A 13,269-nucleotide genomic window follows, 5' to 3' on the forward strand; every position below is an offset into this window, starting at 1 on the left:
TCACTCTCAAATAAAAACTAAAAATAACAAAAAAATTTAAAAATTGCTTATCTTCCATTTATAGCAAAAACAGTACTGTGGGGGTTTGAAGTTGTATTTTTTTTAATTATTTATTTTATGTGCACATTTGTGGAGGGATGGGTAGAGGGGCACATGTGCACAACCTTTTCTGCTTGATGTGAATGGTAAAACCTTGAATCCTGGCCAACCAACTTTGCAAGCAAGCACTTATAATTGCCATCTACCTAGCCCAGGTTTTAGTGTTTTAATAGGTGGTGGTAGGAGGGGGTTGGTTGTCCTTGGAGAGTAGAAAGCATCTCTAAGACACTGGCCGGCTTTTCTGAACCTCTGAGGAAAAAATGGAAACATTAGGCGAGTCATGACTTGAGCAAGTAAAGAATTATATGGATAACATAAACAGGAGTGGTTTTTCTTCTATGAGATTAAGACTTGTAACTAATGAGATTACATTGTTATAACTAAATTCTTTATGACCGATCAGTAAGATGGTTTTTTAACTTTTTGCTAATAATCTTCATACATAAATAATGTATTTTGTTCGTTATCCTTTCCTATCACTCTGATTCATTGAACCCCTCCAATCCCTCTACCATTTTGATGTCATTTTTTGTGTGTACAGGGGGTTGGTTGTTGTTTGCCTTTCTCCCTCATCCATGACACCATTTGATGGGTCCAATGAGTGTAGTACTAACAGCTGCCATGATGTCTTATTATAGGAATCCCTTAACAGAACCCAGTTGCCACATCACTGACAGCTGTGTCCATTGGACAGTGGCTTAAACCTATGAATGATGAGTTTAGAATAATATTCCATGCTACATAAAACTCTGGAGGACCCAGATTCATGAGGCTTATATTTCTTTTATTTATTGGCTTTGTTTTCTACTTTACTTAGAAAACTGGATCATTTTACAAGAGAATTTGTACAACCTCTCCATGCATGCCTATGCACATACATATCATACACTTACATACCCACACACATTCAAATGCATTATAGAAAATAGGGAAGATTATATTTTAAAACATGCTTAAATGCCAAATTTCCAATGGGATTATGACTTTTTCTTTTAAATAGTACAAGCTGTTATGCCCTTTCCCAATCTTCATCTCTTCCTCATCTCAATATCTTTTCAAATTGCCCTAACAAATTATCATATTACATTTATTGCTTACACTTTCCTCTTCTAGAGCATGGACTCCATAAGGACAGAATGGTTTAGTTTGAGTGGAGAGGGCTGTCTTTCTAGGCACCATGTCCATGAGTCATCCAGTTTGAGAGAAGCCTGTCTTTCCAGATGCCATGGACCATGAGTCAACCATTTTGGGTAGAGAGGACTATTTTTCTGAACACTATGTACCACTTTTGTTGTTAGACAATGTCAGTTGTAGAGAAAGTCAAATGACTGACTTGAACTGTCATGGCTGTTGGCTTCCTCAGCTTTTAAACAAGTGATGCAACTTCTTGTATACACTGTTAGTTCAGCAATGTGAGAAGCCATCACATGAAATAGTTGGGATTCATTTACTATTTTATTAGTTATTTTGAAAGCATTGTTTATTTCCTATTTTCCTTATCTATCTCTGCCAAGCATCATTATAAGACAAAGTAAAAACAGACATGGTGGTTCATGCTTTTACTAGCACACAAGGCAGAGGTAGGAGGATTGCAGTGTATTCAAGGCCAGCCTGAGACTGCATAGTGAATTCCAGGTCAGCCTGAGTGAGACCCTACCTCAAAAAAAAAAAAAAAAAGACTGGGTAAAGTCAGAATTGAATATAGAAAAGAAGGCCTGTACCTGTATAAGGCATAGATGGGTAGGGAAGTGAGTGAATAAACCTAATCATGTAATTTCTTATTTGGGAAGGAAAGGAAATAGGATAATTCTGTATAGAATCAGCCCCTACAGTACAAACAACAGTAATGTGGCAGCTGACAAAATAATTTTTAATTGTCCAATAAGATATTAGTGAGATAGTAAGTAGTTAACTTAAAACATGACACTAAAAGAAATCAAAGTCCAAGGAAGGCAATAGTAGATAATTTCTTTGGAACCAGGATATAGAGAAACATACTAGACATGAATATATGTATGTGTATGCGTGTGTGTGTGTGTGTGTGTGTGTGTGTGTGTGTGTGTGTGTTTAAATGGAGTAGAATTCAGCCCCCACCCTCTGCTGAGAGTCCTAAGTAATGCCAGAAGACTTCAGAAGATATGGCTCAAGCCAGTTGCTAATGAAGACTGTAAGGACGTGAAGTTAAAAATAACAGTGACAACACTTGGAAGGGAGAGGTAGGAGGATCGCCATGAGTTCAAGGCCACCCTGAGACTACATAGTGAATTCCAGGTCAGCCTGGACCAGAGTGAGACTACCTCGAAAAAAAGAAAAATAACAGTGAGATTTTTTTTAAAATATGGGATCCCAAAAAATGTGACCTAATCTTTACTTAGATTGCGGTTATTTAAAATACTCATAGTTCTACATATGTCCTGTATATCATCATGTTAAAAGTGTCCTGGCTAGTTTCAAGAACTTTTTGCATACTAATTTGTTGTTATGGAAACCTAACTTGAAACCTGTCATTGTAATCTATACTTAGCTTGAAGTGTATGTAAGTGCTTAAAGTTTCTGTGAGGCAGACAAGCAACATTCTTGTTGCTTCTCAATTCAGGGCTTTCACATATTCATTTGTAAAAGCAAGGCTGATGTGGATGTATATTTTCCTCTCCCCAAGTCCTCAAGCCTGCTTTGCCGGTACTTGGTAGTCATTGAGAGGTCCTTGAGTTCAACTAAAAAAGAGAAGAAAGTAGAGGCAGAAACTCTGAAGACATGGTGACACCTTGACATATAGTTCCTGATGTGAAAGTCTTCCACAGTTCCTAGTGGTCTGGGCAGACCTAGAAGGCTGTCAGCATTGACCACTCTTGTATATGTGTTTCTCAGTCAATTCTAAGCCTGTGATTATTTCTGTCATACTTATGACACAAATGAAGTACTTAAAACCCTTTAAAGTTCCCTGAACTTTTGGCAGTTGGAAAATTCTGGCAGGATCCACAAACTTAAATAGTGGAATAAGGATGTCTGCTTTTGATCTTTAAAAATATCTCATTATTTCTCAAAAACAAAGATTGCACTGTCTTGTTTTAACAAGTTAATTTAGTAACATGATGAATAGTGACACCACCTTAAGCACGTAGAATGACACAAAGTTGTGAAACAAAAGTCTGAAAACCATATTACTTCACCTGAAGTTTTCTCCTGGCCTGTATGTCTAAAGTTGATTTATAATTACCTCCCGATATCTCCCATCTCCATTTATCCACCAGCATGTTATTCAGAATCACCAGAGAAGTCTTAGGTCCATTTGACAAAAAGAAAAAAGAAGTTAGAGGTAAATGAAAGATGACTTTAGATTAAGAGTTAATGTGTGGGAATCATTGTGTGTACCTGTTTTATTGATTACATGGAATATTCATTCACCGACTAAAATTTTCTTTTAAATTTGAGTACAAATTAAAACAATCAAATAGCATAGCTAAACAATAAAATATGAAAAAGACCATTGCCATTATCTAAAAAAAATCCTATTCCTTTTTTTCTCAAACAGAAGGACTTGTATTTTATGTTTATGTTTTATCCTGATTTAGAATTTCCTTGATTTTCTTGCAGTATTCAGTACACACATTGTAATCCTAACATTTTTTATCTGGTTTGGCAAGACTTATGGGGAGAAGGGAAAGTGAGCTTATTTTTCCATTGTACTGTGATTGGAGTGGGACAGGTTTTAAATTACACTCCCCTCCTCATAGGATCCCAAGCTTTATTCAGGGCATTGCTTAATTTTACTTGTAGGTTTTGTTTTTTTTTTCATTCTTTCTTTCCAATTATTCCTGACATGTTTAAGATTTCACTAGGACAGTTAACAATATTTCAGTTTTGTTTTTTTATTTTATCAATTATTTTTAGTAAGTTTAATCTGAATATTCTTTCAGGGAACTTGATGATGGTTCAGGAAATAGCAGACTATATTCCAGTTGTTAGTTTTACATTATTCGTATAGCTCTCTGTGCTTTTATATGTATAGAACTATATGATCTTGGAAAAAGCATTTTGATTATCTACTAGTTGCTTTTTTTGACTTAAAATTTTTGGTTGCCCTTTTTAAATGATTACATAGTCATTTTAATTTATATGAATTGTTTGACTTAATTCTTGGGGATCATTATTTTTGGAATGTACCTGAGCATGAAGTTATAGGTATATATTTAAGAATTACATTATAATTGTGTTGACAGTTTGCATGTGTATGTGTTTACATATGTATGTATTTTCTACTAGGCTGCCGCAATGAGTAACAAAAAGAATTCCTTGAGTCTGCTTAATGGATGTGTTTACAGTGGTGTAGAAACTCTGGGGAAGGAGCTCTTTCTGTACTTTGGCACCAAAGCTTTACGGTAAGATAAACCTGTACAATATATCCTGTGACATTATGGTCAGGAATGTGTAGGCAGCTTTTCTTGTAGTTTGCCAGGTGTCACATTTAATCATGTAGAAAGTACTCCTTAAGAGAGTTCTAAATGAAGGGTTGAGACCCTATCACAGAAAGCAATAAGCATAAAAAGAATAATTTGTGATGTCATGGTTATTGGCAGCTGGTTGATATGTTCTTTTCTTAAAATTGATAGACCATAAAGGTGTCTCAGTTAGAGTATATTCTCTAAATGGCTTATACTACTAGTCTCTTGTTGTCATATTGATATGGCTTAGGAGCAAGATAGTATTTTTTCTGGTAGGTAATTAGCTAAAAACTGGCCCACAGTAATGTGGATACCACCTTGGATGCCTTGGAAGGACTAGACCCTCATCTGACCCAGTGTTATAAAAAATGGCTATAAGCATCAACTTTAGTGACAATTACCTGCTTGTTTCTCAAGTTTTCCTGGGCTTAGTATACCTGTGGGCTGACCCTTACTGTGTCAATCTCTTGAGCTCATCAACTAATCAGGTCCCTCCCTTCCACACCTGAGTCTGAAGATGAAGCTCATCCTAATTGGATGTTTGATCAGTACAAATGAGCCTGAAACACATTTGTACGTTTCTCTTTGTTCTTGGCCCCTTTTATAAGCTCCTCTGACCCTTTGGCGCCTTGTCCCCTCCACTTCTCCTCTCCCACTCTGTTTCTTTTTGCACAGGCACTTTGTCTGCATTGCTACCCACATTGGGAAATTCCCTTTCCCTGTGTGGGGGAGATTTTCTCCATCTCTTTTCCCCATTCCCATTCAGGCTTGGAAAGGGGAGAATTCTTTTGATGGGCTTTTCTGCTTTGCTTTCCTTCCTGATTATCCCTAAAAATAAACTTCATGATTTATAATGAGTCTGTGCTTTCAATTCTTTAATCACTGGACAAGGATGTGGCTCATTGGCCTAGAGGGCTCCTTCAGCTTTATGACTATCTAATCCCATCTAGGTTCTGACCTCACACCAAAATGTCAGCTGCATGCAGTGACATCAGTTCTTATATTTATGACAAACCCTATTTAAGCTTAAGTGCATCTCTAGATTTTTATATTTACTTTTCTGACTTCTTTCTTTCTTTGGAGATTTGAATGGAATTTGAGGACTTAACATCCAATACCTTCCCACAGAAATAATAGGTTCTCATTGCTTCAGAGCTCTTGTGGAAATACATGGATGATATTCTGGCAAAGAAGTGAAAAATAAGAGATAAAAATTGACAAGGCAGCTTAGGGTAACACGACCCCAAAATTAGTAACTTTCTCTTTGAATGTGGACAATGTCACTCAGCCTGTAATTAGAAAATGGATTATTCCTCATTTCTTTCTTTTCTGGAAAGTTATAGGATTAAATTTATGCCCTTCCTAAGGAACTAAGATTTCTGGGATGTAAACCTAGTCTTTCTACCCTCAAAGAGAGTCCCCTTCCCATGAAAATTCTAACTAGAGTCACCTCATGAGTTTTCCTCCTCCCTGGAGACTCCCTTCTGTTTTATAGGAGTCCTTCCCTTCTCTCTAGTTCTAATAAACTTATACATCCTATATCTCACCCTGCTGTTGTCTGTGAAATTCATTCTTCAAAATTCATAAGACAAGAACCTAAAAAGGCCACTGACTCAGTTGAAGCTCTGCGTGACTCTTGAGTGACATCTTAGCTATTGAGTTACTGCCCACCTAAGAGCAGACAGAAGGCTCCAAGCCTCCTCACTCGCAAGGAGAACCTTCTAAAATTTCTGTATCAGAAGGACAAGCAATCTATGACCTCAGTTGACTTAATGATTTAAACATATCAAAATGTATGGAAAAAATCTGTAAGCTAATATATTTATTCAACTTCAGTGTGTTTTTCAAAGCTTAGCCTAAGCTTTTACAAACCTGTAAAGGTTACAGATAGGTTTTTTGGAATTTTTTTTTTAATGTGATTAATATATTGAACAGTTACCACCTTGAAAGAAAAGAATAGCTCCTCCATCCTGTGCGTTTAACTGAGGGTGAATAATGCCCACATAAAGGTGAGGTGATGTGGCTCTGTGATTGTTATTTATTGCTTTGCATCTGCCACACACTTAGAGTACTTCAGTTTTATGCAATTGCTCTTCCTTTGAGATATTCTCTTTTCAGTCAGCAGCTTCTATCCTTGGACAACTTTGTCAGTTCATGGTTTTCCTTAGTTTGGAATTGATAACATCAGCAGATGCCTCCTGGTTCATGCAGTAGTGATATACTCCAGATGACATTATTGCTGCAATAGATTGATGTGGCTGAAAGCTCTTAGCTCTGGACACAGTTGTACACAATGGAATCCATGCACAATGGTTGAAAACATTGATATGTTATTGATTCTCCAGTGTTAAGTGCAGATTTATTTCTGTAGGATGAAAGGGAGGGTTTATCAAGTGTTCTTCACCAGACTGATAAGGAGAGAATCATTTCTCAATTCAGGGCTGTCAGGAAGTGTTCCGTGAAGTTCTAAACAAGGGCAATCATATCTTCAAGCTACATGAACTAGGATTATCCCTGGAGAGGACCTAGCTTAGTGTATAGGTGGGAAACAATGTCCTGGCTTGCTTCCTTCCAATTTCCTGCAAACTTAACAAATATTGTAGGTAGCAATTCAAGGTCAGTGGCATATCAGCTGTTTGAACTGAGCTTAGCAACCTAAAATCAACTGTATCCCATTTCACCATACAACCTAAATTCTTTAAAAAAAGAACGCATTCCCAACCTATGCTTCTTAGAGAAATGGGTGACTCTGTCAAAGCAATGTAATCTTTGTGTGAGACTGCAGGTCTGTGACCTGGAGATAGACATGTAATCTCTATGGTTTCTTTATTTACAGTGCTGCTTGGATTTTAGAGTATATATAGCAAGTAACATGCTAAAAGACTTCCTTGAGTTTTCTCAAATACCTAGCTATGCATGATCAAAATTCTCTGAATTTTAGTCATAATGCATATGTATTTCAGAGGGCAAATTCATGAATCTTCAGGAATTCATTTATAAAAATAGACTGCAGTAAAGAGGATAATATACTAGTATACTTTAGTCTGCTATAATAAGAGAACTTGCCATGCAAAAAGCCACGCCTCAGGAAAATTTAAATTGTAGTGTGGTTATTTCTGTTATTTTTGATGTATCAAAGGACTCATAATACTGCATGGAACATTAAAATGTAATTCATCAGCATTTCTTTCATGGGCACAGTTGTGGTGTTGTGTGATAAATGTTATGAATGCTTTACAGTGGTGCTTCAGTTAAAACAAGGCAAAAATAATTTTTTTTTACTATAAGCATAACAAATATGAGAGCAAACTAAGAGATAGTGAAGAAAGTATAAAATAATGCATTCATAATCCCTGAAACAAATATTATCTTTACTTTCTTTACATACATATATTTCCATAACTGTATGTCCGTATATCACCCAGACAAATCTACTCTATAAGCTGTTACTTTCAAATCAAAATGAACACAGTTGTTACATTTTAGGGGCACACACACACACACACACACACACACACACACACACACTGAATAGATGTCTCTTTCTAAAACACTTTATTTCCAATTTGTTGTTTATATGACAGTGATTGGCACATACTCACAGACAAGAAACTATAGATTTATGACTTACATAATCAGTTTTATAGTTTATTGGAGTTTAAGTGATACTTCTCTAATCTGCTATCGAAAAGATAATACAACTGTTCTTGGTTTGCTGAGCTGTCTTTATGGAATCTATCATGAATACTTATGAAAGTGCTTAGCAGCTTAGACAGAACTTTTATATTCTGTCATAGAACATGTTATAAGGATCTGAAGTATCAAACTTTTAAACTAAATCACATATTTCAGAGTAGTTAATACCTTCTGTTTATTCAAAATGCCCATTTGGCTTTTGGAGACACTGTTCCTTCTAGAAACTAGCCATTTAGTGGCCACAAGAACTACTGATGTGCAAAATAATTGTGCACTTGGTAAACATACTGTTTGTACAGTATATGCGATGATGTACCTCTTTCTCTTGTTTTGGGGTTGCGTGTCTTTGCATGACTAAATTATACAGATTCTGTACATATTCTGGCTGAACTCCCATTCTAGAAGTATGTTTTGCAAGTATTTGCTCCTAGTCTGGCTTATCTCTTTAAATATCAATAAATTCATATTAATTACTTCTGATTATTGATTTGTTCTTCTATGGTTCATACTTTTTGTAACGTTTAAGAAAAGTTTTGCAAATGAAATTCACTAAGTTTATTTTCCTTTGGCAATTTTATTTTCTTAGCATTTGTGTTTAGAATTCTGACCTGTTTTGAGTTGAGTTTTGTATGCAGTGAATGAAAAAAAAACTTTTTAAAGTTTTTGCTTGTTTTTTGACAGTCTTTTCCTTGTGTATAACCAATTGTTCCAGCACCTTTGTTACAGATTTGAACCTTTCTCCATTGAATTGTTTTACAACTTTAATGAAAAACTCTGTATTTAGAGATATGACTCTATATTTATCTGGGTGTATTTCTGAGATTGCCATATTCTTTAATGGATTTGTTTTCTCACTAACAATAATACATTGTCTTGATTAAAGTAGGTTTAAAGTAAACTAGGTTGTGGTGAGTCCATGGATTTATTTTTATGATTATTTTCACTATTTTAGTTCTTAGGCTTTTCTAAATTTTAGATTTTGCTTTTTTTTTTAATTTTTTGTTTATTTATTTATTTGAGAGTGACAGACACAGAGAGAAAGACAGGTAGAGGGAGAGAGAATGGGCGCGCCAGGGCTTCCAGCCTCTGCAAACGAACTCCAGACGCGTGCGCCCCCTTGTGCATCTGGCTAATGTGGGACCTGGGGAACCGAGCCTCGAACCGGGGTCCATAGGCTTCACAGGCAAGCGCTTAACCGCTAAGCCATCTCTCCAGCCCAGATTTTGCTTTTTTGATTTCTACAAAATACTTTCTGAGGATTTTGAGGGGTTCACTTGGTCTAATATTGAATGTATATATCAGTTAGGTGATAATTGCCAAACTAGCATTATTTTCCACCTAGATAACATAGTATAAATCAGTGCTTACTTATGTCTTCTTTAATTTCTTTTTGAGCTTTCAGTTTCAGACACATTTTATATTTCCAGGTAAGTTGGTTTTGGTATTGTTATTATAAAGGGTACTTTTTAATTTGAATTTTCACTTCTTCATCTTTAGTTTGTGGAACTACAGTTTTTGATTCTGTGTTGTCCAAACACACTGCAACCTAGCTAAATTAAGTTATTCTAGTAGCTTTACTGTTTATATTGTTTGCCATGTCTTCCTGTCTTTCCTTCCTTTCTTCCAGTACTCATGTAAAGCCAGCCACACAAAGTGGTGCATGTGTCTGAAGTTCGTATGGAGTGGCAGGAGGCTTTAGCATACTCAACTTAATTCTCTGCCTACCTCTTTCTATCACTCTCTCAAATAAATTAAAAAAAAATACTTTTAAATGCTAAATATATGACATCTGATTTTTGATGAACAAAAATGGCAGACTGGGGGCTGAAGAGATGGCTTAGCGGTTAAGCGCTTACCTGTGAAGCCTGAGGACCTGGTTCAAGGCTTGATTCCCCAGTATCCTTTATTTTGATTCTTGTTTTGGCTTTGAGACTGACACTTTATAGTAGACAAATCGTATCCATCAGTGAATTGAGTCAAGTTTACTTTTTCTCTTTTATCTGTAAGAGTTTTATTTTTCTTTTATCCTAGATTGCACTTGGTAGAGCACCATTATGATGTTGAGTAGAAATGGTAAAAGCAGATCATTTTATCTTACTCTCTCTGAGATTAGCTTTATTTTTCTTAAGTACTTTTGTTAGTTGAAAAAGTTTCATTTTAGTCCCACTTTGAGTATTTCATAAGTGCATATTAAAATTCTTTTCAAATATTTTTCCCTGCATGTGTTTTTTAAAGTATTTTGTTTGTTTATTTTACAAGGAGAGAGAGAATGGGAGTGCCAAGACCTCCAGGCACTGAAAATGAACTCCAGATGTATGTGCTACTTTGTGCATCTGGCTTTATGTGGGTATTGGGGAATTGAACCTAGGTGCGTAGGTTTTGTAGGCAAGAGCCTTAACCACTGAGCCATGTCTCCAGCCTTTCCTGTATGTATTTTGCTCATTACATTACTTTTCTTACTAGTTCATAAGGTTTAGTTCAGCTATGCTTGGGCAGTGGCAGTAGGTTGCTAGAAGAGAGAGGAAAACACCTAAGGTGTTTACTTACCCCTAACTCCCCAGTACACACTTGTGAGTGCAAACTCTCAGGGATAGGACTGCAAGCATTACACTAGCCACATTCAGCATACAAAACTTTCATAACAAATATAGCTGTTTTCTCCTTAGCGGCATTTTTGCTACCTTTTCTTTCTCCTGTGAGCTGTCACTCTACTTTCTTCAGAAAGGCTTGTCACTCTGAAATCCAGTTCACCTCCCTACCTTACAACCTCGTGTTTCTGGTCTTAAGAAAATGTCTGTTGTACGTGATACAGTCTTTCCCCTTCTTGCTAGGCAAAAGTCATGTTCACTTCCACCTTCTATACCCTAAATAGAAGGAAATCTCCCTTACCTTTTTTACCATGGTGTTGCATTAACTGTTCCTGAGAAGATGAAAATAGACATCTATTCATGCCAGGTAGCATACCAACAGCAAACCAAAGAAACTGTTGCACTCAAGTCTCACTTAGTGATCTAGTAATTTTATTGGGGAACATGGATGACTCAAAGGCAACTACATCATCTAAAAGCCCACCCCACCATAGGTGGTAACTCCATCACTGCAAAACTTGCAGGAAGCTTGGCTGGAAGGACAGTCAGTCTCTTCTTTCAAGCAGTTATTATTCCTTGCATAGCCTTGGGGAGGGGTCCTGTGAATCTTGTAAGTTTCAGGAGATATCTGAGACTAGTGAGGTATTTGCATCCTGGGCCTTGTTTAGTTCCTGTGGTGGTTTGATTCAGGTGTTCCCCATAAACTTAGGTGTTCTGGATGTTAGGTTCCCCAGCTGATGGCAATTGGAAATTAAGCCTCCTGGAGGCAGTGTATTGTTGGGGGCGGGCTTATGGGTGTTGTAGCCAGCTCCCCCTTGCTATTGTTTAGCACACTCTGCTGTTGCTGTGGTCCACCTTATGTTGGCTAGGGGTTGATGTCCACCCTCTACTCATGCCATCGTTTTCCCTACCAGCATGGAGCATCCCCCTTGAGCCTATGAGCCTGTAAGCCAAAATAAACCTCTTTTTCCCACAAGCTGCTCTTTGTTGGGTGATTTCTACCAGCAATGTGAACCTGACTGCAACAGTTCCTAAGCTTTAATAGGTTCCAAACTTCTTTAGTCTTAACAAGGCTATTTCCATTGGAAACTTCCTAACAAGCCCACTACAGCATAAAATATTTGAATTTGGAGAAAATTGCTATATAGAATGTGGTTAAAATTATGTCTTTTTTTTTTTTTTTTTTTTGAGGCAAGCCCAACGGACTGGCCTTTTTTTAGAAACAGAGAGATAGAGATAGAGAGAGAGAGAGAGAGAGAGAAAGGGATAGAAAGAGAGAGAGAATTGGTGCACCAGGGTCTGTAGTCCCTGTAATAGAACTCCACATGCATGCCTATGTGTACCTGCAACCCTGTGAAAGTATCACCTTGTGTGTCTGGCTTACATGGGATCTGGGGAGTCAAACATGAGTCCTTAGACTTTGCAGGCAAGTGCCTTAACCACTAAGCTGTCTGTCTAGCCCTAAAATCATGTCTTTTTACACCTGCTTTTTGTGAATTCTGAGCAAGACTCTACCTTCTGTTTTAGTTTAGGACAGTTATGGCCACTTGATGGTTCCTAATCAGTTGCTGTACATGGTTGTCATTAACATTACTGTGTGACAATGCTATTGTCTCTACTATTTCTGCTTGCTTAAGAATGTTAAGTTTAGGGGCTGGAGAGATGGCTCAGAGGTTAATTAAGGAACTTGCCTGCAGCCTAATGACCTGAGTTCATTTTCCCACTACCCACATAAGGCCAGATGCACAAAGTGGCACATGCAGCTGGAGTCCTTTTGTAGAAGCTGTTATCCCTGTTGCATCCTTTCTCTCTCTGTATCTCTTCTCTCTCTCTCTCTGCTTGCAAGTAAGTAAATAATTTTCCTTTTTTTTAAAAAAAAAAAAAGAATACTAAGATTATTCTGATAGTAACAGCCTCGAAGAGTGTGATATTTAGGTAGTATTAAAACTTATTTACTAATTTTAGGAAACTGCTTCTAACTAGAGAAATTATCAATTCAGTTTTAGTTTTAGCTTGAACATCATTTTTTATGTTATAACTTTGGCTTCACATGACAGATGTACAACTCAGGTAAGTTCAGTAATTATTTCTTACAGCAATGTGGGGTCCTTGTAGGCTCTGAAGATGGTACAGGCCAATGGAGGAAGCACTGGAAGCAGAAATTAGAAGATACAAGAATTCTCTCACCCCTTTCTTACCTCTGCTCCTCACTGAAATCTGTTGGACTCTGCGTCTCTGCAGACTGGCCTTGCTCAGTTTCTCTGAGTCCATGTCCATGTTGGAACATTTCCACAGACATTTCGTATGTTAAGTTTTCCAATACTAAGAAGAAAATTATCCCTGTGTGTTCTAAATCCATACATTGATCAAAAGAACTGCTAAATATTAAAAAACCAGCTTAGAAGAGAGACCATTTCCCTTACATCCACTATGTCAAACATAGG

General features: G+C 37.0%; 1 protein-coding gene across 1 annotated transcript in view; it reads left to right on the forward strand.

Moving 5' to 3' along the window:
- Positions 1-13,269, forward strand: part of Neil3 (nei like DNA glycosylase 3) — a 47,929-nt gene that overhangs the window by 8,137 nt on the left and 26,523 nt on the right. Inside the window, exon 2 of the mRNA XM_004657068.2 lies at positions 4,363-4,478. Within this exon, the coding sequence (XP_004657125.2) occupies positions 4,363-4,478 (116 nt within the window). The remainder of the gene's footprint in view (positions 1-4,362; positions 4,479-13,269) is intronic.

Source organism: Jaculus jaculus, chromosome 1, assembly GCF_020740685.1.
Source record: "Jaculus jaculus isolate mJacJac1 chromosome 1, mJacJac1.mat.Y.cur, whole genome shotgun sequence".
Lineage (NCBI taxonomy): Eukaryota > Metazoa > Chordata > Mammalia > Rodentia > Dipodidae > Jaculus > Jaculus jaculus.